This window comes from Myotis nattereri, assembly GCF_964212035.1.
Source record: "Myotis nattereri genome assembly, chromosome: 3".
Classification (NCBI taxonomy): Eukaryota; Metazoa; Chordata; class Mammalia; order Chiroptera; family Vespertilionidae; genus Myotis; species Myotis nattereri.
In genome coordinates, this window is record NC_138077.1 from 190,434,819 (window position 1) to 190,454,462 (window position 19,644).

The following is a 19,644-nucleotide window of genomic DNA, read 5'->3' on the forward strand; positions in this document are numbered from 1 at the left end:
AAACATTGTGCGTGTGGGCGGGTTTTAAATTATCTGTGAGTTCTATTGCCGCAGAGGCGAGCTGTTTGCAATAGCATTCGAGGGGCCGGAGGCCCTGGGGTCTGGCGCAGGCCGCCCCGCGGAGCGGTCCTCCGCGCGCCAGGGGTCGCTGTGGCACCGCGCAGCCGCGCCGGGTCGCTCTCGCGTGGCTGCCCCGCCTCGGGCCCCCGGGCCGAGTGGGCGGGCACGACTGCGCCCAGGTCGCGAGGCGCCCTTCGACCAGCAGCGCCCGGGGCGGGTATAAATGGAGCGGTGGCTCCCCCAGCCGCCTCTCTCCGCCCCGGGTCGCCGCAGCCTCTCCCGCTTTCGGGCTCAGTAGCCTGAAGGAAAAAAAAGAGAAAAAGATAAAAAAAAACTCGAAAACGCTCTAAAATCTGAAAAAAAAAAAGAAAAATAAAAGAGAGAAAGAAAAAGCGAATCCTCCTCGGAGAACCCGCGGGGAAGTCACTTGTGCACGCTTCCGGCCTGCCCGCCGCCGCCGCCGCCGCACCTGGGCGTCCGTCGGTCCCTGTCTGTCGGTCCGGTGGTGAGCCGCCCGCGTCCACGCGCCTCCGCGCCGCCGCCGCCGCCGCCCGCGCCGCGTGGCAGCCCCGCGCCCCCGCCCCCCGCGCCGTCCGCCCCGCGCACCACGTGTCCGCGCTGCCCTTCGCGGCCCGGCGTGAAGGCGGCTGCGCGCTCGGCCCCCCAGGCTTGCCGCGCCGACACCGACAAATATTTTGCATCCCTCGTCCCCGGCTGCTGTAATCTTAAACCGCCAGCCGCCCGAGGCCTATATTTAACGAGAAACGCGTACCCCGGAGGCCGCGTGGGCGCCGCTTGCCTGGCTCCTGGAGAATCTTTGTAATTGGGAGGGAAGTCCCCCTTTTATTAACACATCTATTTTGGAAATTGGGAGCTGGAGATTACAAACTCCCCGGGAGGGCCATATTGTTTTTTGAGAGCCTTTTGTCTGCGGCCCCGCAGTCGCGAGCGAGCGAGCCAGCCGCCCCCGACCTGCTCGGTGCCTCCCGCCGCCGAGCCTACGCCAGCGCTGCCACCTGTGAGCCGCGGCGCGGGCCCCGCTCCGGGAAGATCCCCTTTTGTCCGGTGCGGTCCTCGTAAGGAGTCCTGGCGGGGCTTGGGGTCGTGGGGGCTGGGGAGATGAACGCTGCCGCCAGCAGCTACCCCATGGCCTCCCTGTACGTGGGCGACCTGCACTCGGACGTCACCGAGGCCATGCTGTATGAAAAGTTCAGCCCTGCGGGGCCTGTGCTGTCCATCCGGGTCTGCCGCGACATGATCACCCGCCGCTCCCTGGGCTATGCCTACGTCAACTTCCAGCAGCCGGCCGACGGTGAGTGGGAGCTGCCCGCAGATTCCCGGGATCCGGGGGGCGGGGGCCTAGGAGCCATCCATCCCCCAGGCAGGTCCCTGCCCCCGTGGAGGGGGCCCCGCGACCGCAGACAGCACCGAGGCCCCAGCAGCCATGTGGGGAGCCGGGATGCAGGGGCGCAGAACGTGGGATCCTGGCATCCGATGGCCAGAGTTTCAGTCCGGTTCCCACCACTTGCTCACCGGGTGACCTTGGGCTAATCGGTGGCGGCGGAGGGGTTGGAGCCCAAGGAGACTAAAATGGTCTGGGGGGGAGGGGGGGAGTCACCACGCTCCCAGGTGCGTGTGGTCCAGTGGAGCTGGTGTGTTAGAGCCCCTGGCTGGTGAGTGATCGTGGGCAGGTGCCCTCACAGGCCTGCCAGCAAGCACCATTGAAATACAATTGCTGCAGAAATTTGAGGTTGCAGAACCGCGGCCCCTTCTCCTCCTACCTTTACCCCCTGGACTGAGAATCGGTTTGATTTTTGTGCCGATAGGCATCTTTCCAGGCAGGTAGGAAGCAGGGAGATGCATCTCTGCGTTAAATTTGAGCAGGCACTTGAGTTCGCACCACCAGAGCCTCGCGTGCCAGGCCAGCTCCCTGATCGGGGTGTTTGCAGCTGGTGTGGGGGAGTTCTGTCTGGAGGAGGCCTGGTCTGTGGAGAATGGATCTCAAGGTAGCCTGGGGAAGCACGGCTACGGAAATTGCTGGCTGATGGGGATTATCATTTCACCTGTGAACAGCCGCTTTACACTTGTCAAAACCCTTTATTTCATCCCATCTGAAGACTATAGACGGTAGGGCTCCTGAGAAGGAGAAGGGACAGCAGAAGGTCGGAGGCCAAGCTCCGCCTGCCAGGGCAGTGCTCCGTGAACCCACACTGGGCCTTAGCGTGGAGCAGCGGCGTGGGGAGGTATGCCGCAGGCGTGGTGGCCATGGCCAGGCCTGAGGAAACCTAATCAGGGGCTGCACGTGACTCTGGATTAGCAAGGAACAACTGTAGAGATCATTACCAGGAGAAACGAGCCCTTCTGTGGCAAAGGGTCTCCAGGTCCCTATTATTGTCCCCACTTGGTGTGCTGCCTGTGAAGCACAGAGAATGCCACTTGCCAGGATGCAGCTGAGGCCAGAGGCTAGGACTGGTTGGGATACACAAGGCGCTGCTCCCGTCAATTCAGTGTGCCCTGAGCTGGCTTGTGTCTGGCCACAGGCACAAAGAAGGTAGCTGAGTGTGGCCTTTTTAGGTGGGAGGAGTGGGTGTGTTGGCTGTTGCCTGCCTTCTTGACGCTTCTGAACAAAAGTCCTGTCACTTATAGTAGCAGAAGCCATTGGTCAGTGTTGTCTGCCAACACATAGCTCTGCAGGCCCTCTCCCTGCTATAAATAAGTGCAGCCCCATTTGTCAGGCTAAGCTGACTTGCCTTCTGCAGCACCGTCTGGAAATAGAAGAGGAGCCGTGTTGAAATGGGTTCCTTCTCTGCTAATTAATGAAACAACACAAATTGGGGGGTCCCAGGCTTTCTGTCTCAGCTGGTCATCACAAGCAAACTCCCCTGTGCCTGGACCTTTCCTGGTTTGGGGTTGCCCTATCTCCTACTTCCTGACCTCCTCCCCTCACCTAAGGAAGACGGGAAAAGGTGGTTGGGTGGGGGGTGGGAGGTTGGGGGGGCGGGGATACTTGTTGGCTGGCTGGGCAGCTCAGCTTGGGGAGGGGCTGTTAGGGAATTTTGTCCCCTTTTAAAGTGAGACGGTGCCTTGAGGCAGAAAACCTCCCCACCCCCCCATTCCTTTATGGAGGACATTCCTGGGTAATACTATCATTGCATAAATCAGGGTAAATGGCCACCAGCCCTGGTCCTTGTTACTACGAGCAAAGAGAATTACTCCTGACTGCATGTGATGATAAATTTTAGCTTCTGGTCCTTTAAATGGTCTCCATGGTGCACACATGGATTTGGTGGGAAGCTAAGGAACCAAGGCCTTGGATGGAGAATTTGTTTGGACACCGAAGCATTTGAAGGCCTGGAAACCACCAGGTGCAGGGCCTACATGCGCTGTCTACGTGCACTGTCTACTTAGGCAGAAAGATGCTGCAGTTTTATCTTTCTTGTCTCGCAATACAAAGAACATTTCTATGTGTGACCATGAATATTTATCATTTTGGTGATTGAGGCTTTTTATCTGAATCAATTTCTGTTCTCAGAAACTGAGAATATAAGAAACGGGGCTGAAACAGGGATAGCACATTTTCAGTCCCAATCACTTGCTCACAGTTTTGTTAATTCTGTATTATTCTGTGTTAGCTTCATAATGGTTAGACAATGGTGTTAGTTTCTTTCTTTTTTTAATACATTTTTATTGATTTTAGGGAGGAAGGGAAAGAGAGAGAGAGAGAGAGAAACATCAGTAATGAGAATCATTGATCAGCTGCCTCCTGCATGCCCCATACTGGGGATCAAGCCCATAACCCAGGCATGTGCCCACAACCCAGGCATGTGCCCTGGCCTGGGAATCGAACCTATGACTTCCTGGTTCATAGGTCAGTTATCAACCACTGAGCCACGCGGGCTGCCCAGGTGGGTGTTAGTTTCTTAATCACTAGTTAGCTGCATCATTTAGCCACCCTGAACATAAGTTTGTTAATTTTATAAAGTGGATAATTTCATTTGTCCCACCTGTCACTGTGAGTGATAGGCTGCAATGTCTTTTATAAGTGATAAAAAACTTAATCAAATAGGAGGTACAGTAGTCCCCCCCTTATTTCCTGTTTTGCTTTCTATGTTTTCAGTTACCTCTGGTCAACCGTGGTCCAAAAATATTAAATGGAAAATTCCAGAAATAATCCATAAGTTTTAAGTTGCACGCTATTCTGAGTAGCGTGATGAGCTCTCCCGCCATCCTGCCCAGGACAGGTTATCCTTTGTCCAGCATATCCATGCTCTGCACACTACCCGCCAGTTGGTCAACTCACTTAGTAGCTGTCTCCGTTACCAGATCGACTGCAGTAGTGCAGTGCTTGTGCTCAAGTAACCCTTATTTTACTTGATAATGGCCCCAAAGCACTAGAGTAGTGATACGGGAAATTCAGATATGCCAGAGAGAACTGGAAAGTGCTTCATTTAAGTGAAAAGTTGAGTATAGTACAATAAGATATTTTGAGACAGACCACCATATAACTTTCATTACAGTGTATTGTGAAAATTGCTTCATTTTATTACTAGTTACTGCTAGTTTCTTACCTAATTTATAAATTAAATTTTGTCATAGGTATGTATGTATAGGAAAAAACATATATAAGGTTTGGTGCCATCCGTGGTTTCAGGCATCCGCTGGGGGTGGTGGCGTTTTGGAACAAATCCCCCACTACTGTGTTATCATTTGATCCTGGTGCCGTAAGGCCATTTAGATGATCTTGCCTAATTCCTGACCCAGCACCCAACAAGGATGCAGACCCAGAGGGGTTGAGTCTTCAGCCATGAAGTAGATTACTTGGCTAGAAGTTATTTTACCCTCAGTAGCAACACAGGCTAGAGGCATCTGATACCCTTTAATTGTAAGAGTTGCCTTTTATCAGTTATTACCTTGAAAAGTCCAGGAGTTACCTATTCCTGGGATAGTGGCAGTTACCTACGTGAGGTGTTTTATATCCTCGACTGAAATGTGTTTCTCTTGCAGCTGAGCGGGCCTTGGATACTATGAACTTTGATGTGATTAAGGGAAAGCCAATCCGCATCATGTGGTCTCAAAGGGATCCCTCTTTGAGAAAATCGGGTGTGGGAAATGTCTTCATCAAGAACTTGGACAAATCTATAGATAACAAGGCACTTTATGATACTTTTTCTGCGTTTGGAAACATTCTGTCCTGCAAGGTAAACACTGATTAAATAATTGCAGCAGAATAACTTTATTCTGAAAACAAGATAAATACTAAATGGGAAACTGCCTGGGTTTTGGGTGCCAGGGCATGTAAATTTTCAAAATTCTGGAAATGGCTCTTAAGCCTAAATGTTCCCTGTAGATAATCTCGTGCCACAACCTAGCATAACTAGCAGGTGCTTTTGTGTCTTTGTTCTTCCCTCTGCCTGAAATATCCTTCCTGTCTTCTAACTTTGGAAAGCATGAAAAGGTTTCTGTTGGGGGCGGAACCCAGAGCAGTGCCTGTGGTTTCCAGGAAGCTGTGTGTAGTCATTTTAGAAGCATAAACTCACCTTCATTTTCTCTGCACCTGTTTATGTGGAGAATTGCTAACAACTTGTGTGGTGGTTGTTTACATGGCTACCATTTGTAAATGGAACATTACTGAGTGCCTGATGCTGTAGTGAGGGTTAGAAAAACCTTAACTGCTGTAGCCTCCTGCAGTTTGCCCCGGGGTAGGCTAAAAGCCTCAGACATGGGAGACCCTGAGTAAGAGACCATGTGGTTCTTGAATCTCCGGACTGTCCAGTGGCACTCACGTGGCCTGCCTGGTCTTTGACAGGTGGTGTGTGACGAGAACGGCTCTAAGGGTTACGCCTTCGTTCACTTCGAGACCCAAGAGGCTGCAGACAAGGCCATCGAGAAGATGAACGGCATGCTCCTCAATGACCGCAAAGTGTGAGTGTCCCAGTCCGGAGCAACAGCCATCGCATGAGCCAGCCATGGCCCCACCTCGGTATTAACTGACACACACAAGGCGGCTCCTGGTTCTCTCGGCCCAAGTGTGGCCTGCTCCTACCTCTCCACTCCTGGGCTGGTGAGTCTCCCTGCTGAGCCATGGCAGCCTTGTGACTCACCAAAGGTGGGCTTCCTGCCCAAGCCATGGCCTGCCTGCCGCCTCTCCCTTAAAAGCACATGTCTGGGTTTTATGATCATTGGCACCTGGGCTGGCTGGAAAACAGCTCTAAGCCCACTCAGAGCAGGGGTCTTGGCCAGCGGCAGAGTGGAGAGGGCCCTGGACTAACCAGGAGCTGTATATTAGCCATGTGACCTTGGTCTGTCCCTGGGGTCACTTGCCAAATTGTCCCCGGATCTCCACTTGGCTAATTTATGACTCGGTAGCCTTTTAACACAGGCTGGCTCCACAGTAATACTTAATTTGGTTACAATAAAAAAATCTCATCCCGTCGCAGAAGACACTATTTATAATAGACCTTGTTGCTTTGGTGTGGTTATTGCAGAATGGAGACATGGAGATCTTAGCTAAGCCATTGAGAGGAGAGGAGAGGAGAAGAGACAATAAGTCTTGGCTATAATAAACAAAGATTATTTCTGTCCTCTGCGTTGTTGAGCAGACCAGGGGATGGGTTGCATTGATAATGTGTATGTGCCCAAAGATATCACTAGAGGGAAACTTAAAGATATTCAATGTATGGATACATTCCTATTAAGTGTAAACAACAATGAAATGAATAAAGTGAAAAATTAAAGGTAGTCCATGCCAGCAATTTCACTGCTCAGATTAACCACTGTTAACAGTTTGGTTTGTATCCTTCCAGACCTTTTCTATGCATTTACATAGATGCACAGAAATGGACGTTTAAAAAGCTTGGTCATCAGGTTTCTTCACGAAGGCAGTGTGATGTGGTAGGAGTAGCCTGGTGTGAGCCAGGAGCCCTGGGCTGGTCCCTGCAGGGCAGTCCTACTTCTTTTTCTTTCTGCGGGGAGTTGGGCATCTCTGAGCTTGCTTTCTTGGTGGTTGGGCTGGGACTTGTGTTTTAACTTCTCCTGTCAGCCTTTAACCTGCATTCCTTTGGGTCCCTGGAAATCATGGTTTGTTCCTCTGGATGATCACTGTTTTTCATGGGTTCCTTTTAGGTTTGTGGGCAGATTCAAGTCTCGAAAAGAGCGGGAAGCCGAGCTTGGGGCCAAAGCCAAGGAGTTCACTAATGTGTATATCAAAAACTTTGGGGAAGAGGTGGATGATGAGAGTCTGAAAGAGCTGTTCAGCCAGTTTGGTGAGTCAGGTCCTTTGGCCCATGTGCCCTCTTTCATAGTCCACCAGACCTGGACTTCATCTGTTTTCAGTGAAGAGAAGAGGGCACCTAGACCCAGAAGTAAAACACCTTCTATAACAAAGGTCACAGGGTAGCTAAGAATAGATTCCAGGCCTCAGCTCTTGGCTTTACTCTACCTCGTCCAAGCTCCAAGGCCATCTCAGCAGCTTGGTCAGAATTAGAAGGCCAGGCACGGTGTCTTTTTCTTAGTAGTCCATCTGGGTTCAGCAAGAGTTTGCTTCAAGTGGGCTCCTTGAACTGTGATACCGATGGTGTTACTAATAGTTCTGTCCTTTGGTAATAGGTAAGACCTTAAGTGTCAAGGTGATGAGAGATCCCACTGGGAAATCCAAAGGCTTTGGCTTCGTGAGTTACGAAAAACACGAGGATGCCAATAAGGTGAGAGTACCACCAGGGTCGGGGAAAATTTTATAGGAAGGCTCCAGAATGCAGCTAGGGCCTTGGTAACACATAGAGTGGAGCTGGAATATCTAAGAGTCTAGTAGTGATGTACAGTTACTGTGCTCTGGAATGGCCTTCTTAAGGGGTTTTACATGTTAATGTATCAGTTAACTGTTTTCAAAGCACTTGGCACATACCTGTCACCTTAGCTCTTTGGCCTTGCAGGTTGGAATAGGACAGGTGTTTGTTCCCATTCATAGGCAAGGGAACTATGGGCCAGAGAGTTTGTGATTTGATACTAGGACGTTAGCTACCTGTGGGTGTAGTATCAGATACATTCTAGGCCCTTGACATGTATCACTTAGTACCCACAAAAGAACTGAATCTGATGACAGCCCAATGATCAAGCCAGGCTCGTGTCTTCTATGCTTGTATTTATACAACTGTGCTATTCCCCCCCCCCTATGTTATCTGGGCCAATAACCCATCTAGATATTAACCCCGTTTTATTGATGAGGAAGTTTGAATTTGCTTAGCTGACTTCAGAGACAGAGTGAAGTTAGTTTTTAGCCCTATAGGGAAGATTTCTTTCTCGGAATATTTGGTGGGTCTTACAGATCTCCAGAGCAAGGCCCCATGCCTCTGCATCCTGTTTTAAAGATGCATATTTATTTCTTCTTTAGGCTGTGGAAGAGATGAATGGAAAAGAAATCAGTGGGAAAGTCATTTTTGTAGGCCGTGCACAGAAGAAAGTGGAACGGCAGGCTGAGTTAAAACGGAAATTTGAACAACTGAAGCAAGAGAGAATTAGTCGATATCAGGTGAGAGGTGGTCTTGGCACAGCCTACCAACAAGGAATTTACTATGTGTGTTGGCAGAGCACCCAGATATTTAACAGACTTTCTTGGGGACTTGGAGCCTGCTCACCATCATCAGGCTTAAAAGGATATGCCTACCAGATATAGCAGCAATTCTAGAACAGGGACCAAAGAGATTAATTTATTCCTTTAGGGACTCTGTTCCACAAGCCTCAGTCTTAGTTATGTGGTTCCTTTTATTTAAATGATATGCATTTGTTTGGAATGGTGGCAAGGAGAGCCCTGCTGGGATGAGTGGTCAGCCAGAGCAGCTGTGAGGAGATGATAGCAGGTGAGTACATGGTGCTCCTATCTATCAGAATCTTAGAGTGGTAGTTTCTCAACTTTGAGCCTGCACCAGAATCCCCTGCAGGGCTTGTTAAAACACAGATTGCTGCTCTGGCTGGTGTAGCTCAGTTGGGCGGCGTCCCATACACCGAGAGGTTGCCACTTGATTCCCAGTCAGAGTATATGCTCGGGTTTCGGCCTCAATCCCTGCTAGGGGGCATGCAGGAGGCAGCTGATGGACCTTTCTCTCTTCTTTCTTCCTCTCTCTAAAATCAATAAAAACAAACACATGGGTTGCTAGACCCATTAAGTTTGGATTCTGGCCTGAGAATTTACATTCCAAACAAGTACCCAAAGATGCTGCAGCTGCTGGTCTGAGGCCTACACTTTGAGAAACCACTGTCTTACGGAATATATTGGGGGAAGGGGGTAAAATAGAGTAACAGTGATTCTTCTGCTGTAGGGGGTGAATCTCTACATTAAGAACTTGGATGACACCATTGATGATGAGAAGTTAAGGAAAGAGTTTTCTCCTTTCGGATCCATCACCAGTGCTAAGGTATTTTATACTGAGATTCTCGGATTGAAAACAGAAGTTGTAATCATTTAGCAGTTTATTGGCATTGGTTTCATTGACGGAATAGGATCTAAATTGTGTTCATTTCTGAGAGTAGCTACCACATTAATCTAGCAAATTCCTCCTGGCATTCAATTAGCCATCTGAGTGTATGCTCTGGAGAATGACAATTCATTAGGTTATTACTGCGCTGTCTTGTCTCCCAAGTCCTGGGGTATGGAGATGAATATGAGTCCCTCACTGCCAACCCCCCCAGAGCACCTGAATCTTTCCCATTCTTTGCTGCTTTGTGCTAGTGTGGGGACAGATGGTGCCACAGTAAAGCAGAGGAAATCCAGACGGGTTGTTTTTCATTTGTCTTGCGGCCTGTCTCTACAGCTCTGCCACACTTTCTCCCTGAACGAAGGTATTGTGAGGATTTTAGAGCTGGGGTGAGAATTTCCATCCTGGTCTGAGAAAGAAGGAAAGATGAGTGGGAAGTTTGTTTTCCCATGTTTTGCAGTTTGAGTCATTTGCTTGATTTTTCTTTGATAATCAAATCAACTGAGTTAGCAGGGTAAGTATGTGAACCCTATTTTAAAGTCAAGGAATTTGCTCTAGCCAGTTTTGTGCAGTGGATAGAGCGTCGGCCTGGGGACTGAAAGGTCCTGAGTTAGATTTCGGCCAACGGCACATGCCCGGGCTGCGGGCTTGGTCCCCAGTGGGGGCCATGCAGAAGGCAGCCAATCAATGACTCTCTCATCATTGATGTTTCTATCTCTTCCTCTTCCTTCCTCTCTTAAATCAATAAAGAAATATATTAAAAATAAATAAATAAATAAAAGCCAAGGAATTTGAGTCCTTGAGCAAAAGAATGCTAGTTACATCAGGATGGTGACCTATGGTTTTGGCACTTCAGGAATGTGACAGGATCTGAAAGTTTTGGGTCACAGCCTGTTGCAGACTCTAGTCCTGCTCAGCAGAGGTGCAGCAGGTGTCACAAAGTCCTCTAGGTGATGAGAAAGGAGGCTGGCTGAGCCAGTAGAGACTCTAGGTGACCCTGTCCTGGTGCTTAGCTTAAGTCACTCACAACCTGGGAGTGTCATCATCAGTTATAGCAGAGAGGTGACCAGAGACTGCCCGGTGGGGTTTCTCTAGTTCCTCGCCCCTTCTGTCATCTCACCCCCTTGACTGGCCTCCATCAGTGCAAGGAATGCTAATCAGCACAATAGTCCAGTTGTCATTTGCAAGAAGAGAGCAAAAGAACCATATCTTGAAGTTTCATAGGCACCATTTTCATGATCAGGGTATCTTGATCTTACCTTGTTGGTCCATTTCATAGGTAGAGAGTTGTTGGGTTGATACACACCTTTACTTCCATGTCCTCTCATTAAGGAGGCTCCCCAGGCAGTGAGCTAAGACAAAATGGTGCCACACACATTCATATTGCTACCAGCACTTGTGAACAGACAGGCCAGGGGGAATAGTAAATAACCTTTTCAAGTGGGGAAAAGCCATTTGTGAAAGACAAGCTGGGAAAAGACTGCCTGAACCAGTGGACATGTGGCTCTCTAGCTGTTTGCCTCATGGACATTGAGGCTCAGAGGAGAAGTAAGTGTTGTGTTAATGTTGTACAGCTTAGAAGTTGCAGAGCCAGTACTAGAATCCAACTGTCTCCCAGCTGGTCATTTTTCAGCTGTTACTCCCATTGAATAGCAGTCATTGGTTTTAACTCCTTCCCACATGTAGTGTTTCCAAAGCATATCCTAAGCGTGCTAACAGCTTATTAAAATTTTGTTCACCAAACTCTTAGGCAGATGAATTCTACAATTAAATTGCTTGACATTACCATCTAGATCTCTTGTGGATACCTAGAGATAGCTGTGCTACTGGATATCATGGAACATCTTTCAGTTCCTGGTTTAAACCATTAGCCATTTCATAGTGTTTGGGAACTTTAGAATCTAACAAAGAAAATGCCTAAGTCCTACCCTTAGAAGTTGTGACTCAATTGGTCTGGAACAGGGTGAACAACCCCCCTCCTAGACATGATTTCTCTTTCAGCAGAACCCAGGTTTTCTGAGTCTTAATAGCTGCCCAAACTTAGAATACCTTTTTTCTAAAGCTGGTCTCCTTTTTGTAGGTAATGCTGGAGGATGGGAGAAGCAAAGGGTTTGGCTTTGTCTGCTTCTCATCTCCTGAAGAGGCTACCAAAGCAGTCACTGAGATGAATGGACGCATTGTGGGCTCCAAGCCACTGTATGTCGCCTTGGCCCAGAGGAAGGAAGAGCGAAAGGCTCACCTGACGAACCAGTATATGCAGCGGGTGGCCGGAATGAGAGCACTCCCTGCCAATGCCATCTTAAATCAGTTCCAGCCTGCAGCTGGTGGCTATTTTGTGCCAGCAGTTCCACAGGTGGGTCTGCTGTACATTCATGGCTCTGGAACCTGCCCACTGACGGTGGCTCCTGCAGTGGTCAGGGATATCGGAGTTCTAGAACGACAGGGAAGGGTGCATCAAATAAAATGAAGGATTTGTCCATGGTCATACGTACAGTGGCAGGGACGAAATAAAATACTCTCCATTAACTGACCTTTCTTTGGAGTAGAGAGAGAGCCTCTTCCTGAATTAGCCAAGGCCTGGTAGTGAGATCAGATGCTTCTCTAGTGTGGACTCAGGTCCTTGAAATAAAAGGGCTTGGGTGCTCTCTCTTGCAGGCTCAGGGAAGGCCTCCATATTACACACCTAATCAGTTAGCACAGATGAGACCTAATCCACGCTGGCAGCAAGGTGGGAGACCTCAAGGTAGGTGGTGGGAAACGGATTGGTTTACAGGATATACTTAATCCTGGTCTCCCCTGCCTCTCCTCCTTGCCCCACCTCTGAGGTGCAGCCTAAGTTCTGGTCCACATTATTCGTTGCTGATGTGCACTTTTTATCGTTTCATCAGGCTTCCAAGGAATGCCAAGTGCTATTCGCCAGTCTGGGCCTCGTCCAACTCTTCGCCACCTGGCTCCAACTGGTAATGCTCCGGCCTCTCGTGGCCTCCCTACTACTGCTCAGAGAGTCGGTGAGCAAACTGGCCTTGAGAAGCATGGCCTGGGGAGGAGGGATCAGGAGGACTAGGCTCTGCCCAGGGTTGGTCAGTTTGTTGGCTCATCTTTGAGTCCTGGTTCTGTAATCTTAGCTGTGTGCTTAGGTAGGTACAAAGGGGCGGAGAAACAATTCATTCTAGGAGTGCTGGTTACTTTAAGAGTCTTTGCTCATTGGTGAGCCATGTGAACAAGGTTAGTGGTAGAAGTTTGTTAGCTGGATGACTAGAGGCAGCCCGTTCTTCTGGGTGGAGTTGGGAGAGTTAAGGAAACTTTTTTTTACAGAGTATGTCCTGTATTCCAAAAGGTGGAAAGAGTTGTATGCTATCTGTTGGCTGTTCCTTGAGAGTAGCAGTAGAGGCCCCATGTGTGATGTGTTTGAACATACTTTGGAATTTCTCCTTCTGTGGGGCGTGGCCAGTTGGACATCTGCCAACACTGATGTGCATTTGCTGGTCTGTTGTAGGGTCTGAGTGCCCGGACCGCTTGGCTATGGACTTTGGTGGGGCTGGTGCCGCCCAGCAAGGGCTGACTGACAGCTGCCAGTCTGGAGGTGGTATTGGATGCACACAGAATGGGGAAAGATGGGATTTGACGGGTCTTTGCCCAGACTGATGGGCTTTAATTTTACTTGTTCTTTTCCTAAGGTGTTCCCACAGCTGTGCAGAACTTAGCACCTCGCGCTGCTGTGGCTGCTGCTGCTCCTCGGGCTGTTGCACCTTACAAGTATGCCTCCAGTGTCCGCAGCCCTCACCCTGCCATACCACCTCTGCAGGTGGGTCCACCAAACACCGCTAAAGGATTTCCCTCGTTCCCGTGCGATTTAAAAGATGCCTTGCTTTGATTCCTTGAACAGGTGTTAAATGCCTGCTCTGTGTCAGGATGCTGTGTCGTGTGTGGTGACACTGCCCTTGAGGGGCCCTCTAGCGGGCCAGAAGGGGCTTAAAAGTGTTCTTCCTGAAACAGTTCGCTTGGATATGCCCCAGAGGAGACCGCTGGTGCTTCCTGCTTTCTTTTTTACAATATATGTGTGTTCATTCGGCTCATTGAGCTTTCATTTCTCTTTCACCTCCAATGGCTTAATGGATCCTTAGCTGCTCTGCAAGGTAATGAGTATATTGAGGCAGGAAAGAACTTCATGTCACAGAGTTCAGCTTCAGAGGTGTTGAGTTGAGGTGGGGCAGTTGGACCCAGATATTAGGTTGTCTAAGATGGAACTTGCTATCTCTGGAGCTGTGACACCCAGGCAAGCCATGCTGCAACTGGTTTGTTGAAAAGCTCAGTAGCACTTTGCTTGGAGGAGACACACCAGTCTTGTGATCCAGGAGCTGCTTCCTCCTGCTCCATGCTCTTGAAGTTGAATATTCTCCAGAACTTGATGCTATGTGAAATATTTTTTGCCTACAAGGCCCTACTTTTAGAGCTCTAACTGGCATTGACCTTGCATGTTGATAGTCCTCAAGTATTTGATAAAATAAAAACATTTGGTACAATAAAGGTTACGTGGGATGTAATTATAAATGGTTTGATATGCATACCCTTTGACCTGGTCTTTACTAGGAATTCATTCTAAAGGAAAAAATTAATTTTTAGGAAAAGGCTATACATACACATGTTCACTATACCTTACTTATTAACAAGGTTTTAAATTTTATTGAGGTTTTGAATTCTTGGGTAACCTTGGGTAAACAACCTTAAATAAATCAAAATCATTTGATAGATGGTTGCCAAGCATTGTAGGTTTGCTTTATTTCCCTTCCAATAGCATACTGTTCTTAGGGTAGTTGGCTGTGTGTCTGTGCCCACACCACGATTCCTCACTTCACACTCTCTACCCCTCAAGACTGCAGTTAGTTCCTGACAGCAAGGACAACTACTCCACCTCCTCTTTCACATAGTAGACTTTCAGATGTTGAACGGTCACCCTCTTGATCACCCTCAAGTGTCTTTTCCTTGGTGCTAACCCGCTGCCTCTCCTGGTTCCCAGGCACCCCAGCCTGCGGTCCATGTGCAGGGGCAGGAGCCCCTGACCGCCTCCATGCTGGCCGCAGCACCCCCCCAGGAACAGAAGCAGATGCTGGGTACGTGCTTGCACAGGAGGGGGCCAGAGCCTGGTACTGACCTGGACACCAGTGTCCACTCTTTTCTGGGATTCAACTTGGTTTTTACTTGAGTATCTTCCCATAGGCGAACGTTTGTTCCCTCTCATCCAAACCATGCATTCGAACCTGGCTGGAAAGATTACGGGAATGCTTCTAGAGATCGACAACTCCGAGCTGCTGCACATGCTGGAGTCCCCCGAGTCTCTCCGCTCCAAGGTGAGCAGGGTGGTCTCAGCTGCGGATGATGACCGGTGGCCTTGGACCCCCACATGTGGCAGAGAGAAGGGGCCGCTCTGGTGTGGGTAGTTGAGAAAGCAGCACCAGGAGAAGTCACTACTGGACCTGGTAATCAGGGAGGAGTGGAGGGGCTCTGCTTAGATGTCACTGACCACCTGGAGATTTCTCACAGGTGGATGAAGCTGTGGCAGTTCTACAGGCTCATCATGCCAAGAAAGAAGCTGCCCAGAAGGTGGGCACTGTTGCTGCTGCTACCTCTTAGGCAAGGAAAAAACGTACGTTTGGCTATTTTTTGTTTTCTATAATAGTTTGACTTGTGAATATCATCCTAAAATATTAGGGACAATATGTAGAGCCAGTTAACTTGGGGATGCTGCCATCTGGATGAGTTAACATGGAGAAAAGAGTACAGTTATAAATTATAAGGAGCAAACAACAGTTTTCTCAATAAGCACCTAGTTAGAAATTTTGTATAGCTTATCCTTTCCTGATGGTTATAAGCAGATTTTCTTAATCACATTTTTGGTTTGGAATAATGATGAATATAAGCAGATCTCACAGCCTCATTTCTATGACCATCCTCCTGGTTTGAGATTGGTGAGGGTCAGCTGTGTATATAGCCACTGCTTAGCTCTGGGAACACAGTAGGCATAGGCCTTGGTGTCAAAGTGGAAGAGACAGACACACACCTGACTACAGTTACAGCATGTGTTCCAGTCAACTTCTGGACTTGGGGAACATGGTCCCTGTCTGCAGGGGATTGGGTGAGTGAAGCTTGACTAGGACCTCTGACAAAGGCTGATCAAGGAGAGAGCCAAATGAGCAGAGGCACAGTCACGGAAAGTGCAGGTGGTACGGGCTAGAACTGGTATGATGGTTGGGGGTGACTCAACATAGCCATGGCTCCTTGGCTTTTGTCATTTGGAATTTAAGCAAGAGAACCATGAAAGTATAAGTTTTGAGTACAGGATGGCTTACAAGGAGGGGAGGTGTAAGGGTTTACAGACTAGTTATCCTCAAAGTCCGTGGCTCTAAAATAGGTGTGCCCCTTCAGAGGACATTTGTCAATGTCAGGAGACATTTCTGGTTCTCATAACTGGGAATGTGTCACTGGCATCTAGTGGGTATAGGCCAGGGATGCTGCTAAACATTCTACACTGCACAGTATAGCCCCAGCAGAATTTTATCCAGGCCAAAATGTGAGCACTGAGGTTGAGAAACCCTGCTCTGTAATACCTTTTATCAGCCAGAGATTTCAGTGAATCTCTGAAGTTCTTTTGATTATTTATGTTGGTGCTTTTCTTTTCAGGATTCAAAAGCCAAATAACCCCTCATGAAATTCAGCTCAAGGTTTGAAGACTTCCTAGCTTGTCCTATGGACCTCAACACTAAGAACCACAAATTGCAAATTTAATAGGTCATTTTGTATCAAAAGGTCAATTATGAAGCACCTAGAATTTTTCAATTAAAAGAATATATTCTCTGGGTTCTGCTACGGCTCAGACAGTGTTAACTTTTTTTTTTTTTTTCCTGTTGTGGGTTTTGATCTTTCCCCAGAAATTGGTTTTATTTGATGTATCCAAGTCTTTAAGTTTCTCAATAAAGAAAAAACTCCATAAAACTGCCTATCTTGTGTTGTACTCTGATCACAGTTTTATTCTATAAATCTCTTCACTGGAAGTAATTTTAGGATGTAAATAGGGTCAAGTGAAGTTCTGTATAGCTTATTCTTTCCTGCAGTTATAAGCAGGCTATTTTGGGTTAGCTAGGTGTGCATAATTGTCCCATTTCTTTCTGTTATGGAAGGACTTTATATTTGCTCCATTTAACTTAAGAGAACAGGCATCTGATCAAAGCTGGCCTTGGATCCGATATAGGGGTGGCATGTTTCTGAAGGACATGATGAGATATGCAGAACCTGGTCCCTCCCTCCATGACGTGCTGATGGCGGGTTGTCAGTCCCTTTTCTCTCCCAACAGTCCTGCATGCAGGTCAGCATGTCCAGTTCCCAAATTCTGCAACTGGGGGTTTCCCCTGGCAACGGGAAAAGCTTGGGAAGATAGGTCCGAGTGGCAACAGCAAACAGTTGATCAAATCATAAGTGTTTTGTGATTCCTTTAGTCCTTAAAACAACCTTATTGGCCAAGGCTAACAGTCTACGTGTCCTTTTCCTCCATGAACCCTCCCTTTTTCCTTTCCTTGAGCTTGGCAGGCTCTCCTTCGGGCTTCACCCACGTGATCCCATCCCTTGGAATGTTCCGTTTTGGTCGGCTCCCCCTTTTCCTTAAGGTCTGACCCAATGTACAATAGATTCTCCCATTTCCTGACGCCGACCGTGTATAACGCGGCTATGTATTTGCGTTTTCTATTTGCGCCCCTCCGGCCCCGACCCGTGCAGCTGCAGAACCTGGTTGGTGCAGGCATCTGCGCTAGAGAGTTAGGGGCGGGGCCCGGGAGCGGGCTTCCGGCGGAAGACGCAGCGGCAAGATGGCTGACACCGCGGGGTGCCTGCGTGGCGGTGACACCGGTCTTGAACGTGACACCGGTCTTGAACCGAGGTTGTGGTTGGCCCGTGGCGGCACGTGGTGGCACGCAGCCGCACGTAGCGGCCAGCCGGGATGTGCGCACAGTCTACGTGGCGGCGGCACGTAGCGGTCAGGGCCGGGTCTCACGGGGTTTTTACCCCCGCGGTTTGAATGGTGCTCACTATTTACGTAGCGGCGGCAGGTAGCTGCCAGAGCCCTGTCACGGGTTTTACCCGCGCAGTTCGGTACTTGGTACTGGCGATCTACTGATAACGTGGCGGCACGTAGCGGCCAGCCGGGATGTGCGCACAGTCTACGTGGCGGCGGCACGTAGCGGTCAGGGCCGGGTCTCATGGGGTTTTTACCCCCGCGGTTTGGTGCTCACTATTTACGTAGCAGCGGCAGGTAGCTGCCAGAGCCCTGTCACGGGTTTTACCCGCGCAGTTCGGTACTTGGTACTGGCGATCTACTGATAACGTGGCGGCACGAAGCGGCCAGGACGCTGTCTCTTAAGAGTTTTACCCGAAAAGTGCTCGGGATCTACGTGGCGGCACGTAGCGGCCGGGATGCTGTCTCTTACGAGTTTTACCCGCGCAGTTCGGTACTTGGTACTGGCGATCTACTGATAACGTGGCGGCACGTAGCGGCCAGGACGCTGTCTCTTACGAGTTTTACCCGCACAGTTCGGTACTTGGTACTGGCGATCTATGGATTCACGTGGCGGCACGTAGGGGCCAGTACACTGTCTCTTATGAGTTTTACCCGAAAGGTGCTCGGGATCTACCTGGCGGCACGTAGCGGTCAGGACCTGGTCTCAAAACCCGCGCAGTTTGAAAGGTGCTAGGGATCTACGTGGCGGTCAGGGCCGGGTCTCATGGGGTTTTACCCGTGAAGTTTGAAAGGTGCTCGCGATCTACCTGGCGGCCAGGACCCGGTCTCGGGGTTTACCCGCGCAGTTTGAACGGTGCTCGCGATCTACCTGGCGGCCAGGACCCGGTCTCAGGGGTTTTACCCTCACAGTTTGAAAGGTGCTCGCGATCTACGTAGGGGCGCTTAGCGGCGGGGACCCGGTGTCTTTAGGCTTTACCCCTGCAGTTTGAATGGTGCTCACGACTTAATGGCGCCATTGAACCTAGCGCTGCCCAGAGTCCTTTTCCCTAGGACCTAGACCAGAACAATGGTGAGATCTGTTATTGGGACCTTGGTTGGAATCCCAAACTCTCAGCCTTGGCTCCCTAGATGAGGCATTTCCAGAGTAGTTAGGGAATTATGGAAACAGCCTCACCATTGGTTGGTGAGCACGTGATGCAGTTGTCTGATTGATTGCTGAGGAGGGTCGGGCTGGGGTTTTCCGGGAATAACCATTCCATCTGGAAAGATGAGGGCAAACATCCTGGAGGTGCTGAGGCCAGAGCTAGGTTTGAAAGGTCAAGAGTTAGGCTCCAAGGTGGGAGCAGGGCGCTGGCCTGAATGGAGAGCAGGAAGAGCAAAAGCCTAGAGGGGTGAAGTAAGTCTAGCTCTTGGAGGCAAATAATTTGGGCTGGGGAAGCGGAGGAGAAAAGGCTAGAGTCAGGTTATGAAGGTCTTACATGCTACGCTAAGGAATTTGGACCGGTCCTATGGGCATTGGTGAGCTTTAGGGCAATATTAAGCAGGGCAGTGCTGTAATCAGATTTGCGCTTTCTTGGAATCATTGTAGTCACTGTACAGAGGAAGGAGAAATGAAGTGGTGAGCTCATTTGGAAGCTGTCAGAGGGGCTAGATGTAGGGCTGAAGAGGGATGGGGAGAAGTTACTTTGTGTACTCAAAAGACTGTAGGGCCCCTCCTTTTCTGGCCTTTGACTTTTTTTTATTATTATTTTTTCATTTTTTTAAATATATTTTATTGATTTTTTACAGAGAGGAAGGGAGAGAGAGAGAGTCAGAAACATCGATGAGAGAGAAACATCGATCAGCCGCCTCCTGCACATCCCCCACCAGGGATGTGCCCGCAACCCAGGTACGTGCCCTTGACCGGAATCGAACCTGGGACCCTTCAGTCCGCAGGCCGACGCTCTATCCACTGAGCCAAACCGGTTTCGGCCTTTGACTATCTTTTTAAAAAATATATATATATTTTATTGATATTTTACAGAGAAGAAGGGAGAGGGATAGAGAGTTAGAAACATCAATGAGAGAAAAGAGATCAATCAGCTGCCTCCTGCACACCCCCCAGGGGGGATG

The 19,644-nt window shown here is 49.2% G+C and overlaps 1 protein-coding gene across 4 annotated transcripts; it reads left to right on the top strand.

Moving 5' to 3' along the window:
* The first annotated feature begins 531 nt into the window (after positions 1–531).
* Positions 532–16,522, top strand: PABPC4 (poly(A) binding protein cytoplasmic 4). Of its 4 annotated transcripts, none has more exons than XM_081086958.1 (16): positions 688–1,372; positions 5,065–5,258; positions 5,867–5,982; positions 7,183–7,322; positions 7,666–7,760; positions 8,447–8,584; positions 9,372–9,467; positions 11,608–11,880; positions 12,183–12,270; positions 12,416–12,535; positions 13,024–13,110; positions 13,205–13,332; positions 14,545–14,638; positions 14,745–14,875; positions 15,069–15,171; positions 16,206–16,522. In XM_081086958.1, exons 1-15 carry the CDS (start codon positions 1,180–1,182, stop codon positions 15,156–15,158), a joined length of 1,983 nt encoding a protein of 660 aa, XP_080943084.1. In that variant the 5' UTR covers positions 688–1,179; the 3' UTR covers positions 15,159–15,171; positions 16,206–16,522. The 4 variants fall into 4 exon arrangements, with proteins under 4 accessions (XP_080943086.1, XP_080943084.1, XP_080943085.1 ...); XM_081086959.1 differs by having other exon boundaries at positions 12,416–12,487; XM_081086960.1 differs by lacking the exon at positions 13,024–13,110 and having other exon boundaries at positions 532–1,372.
* The last annotated feature ends 3,122 nt before the right edge of the window (positions 16,523–19,644 follow it).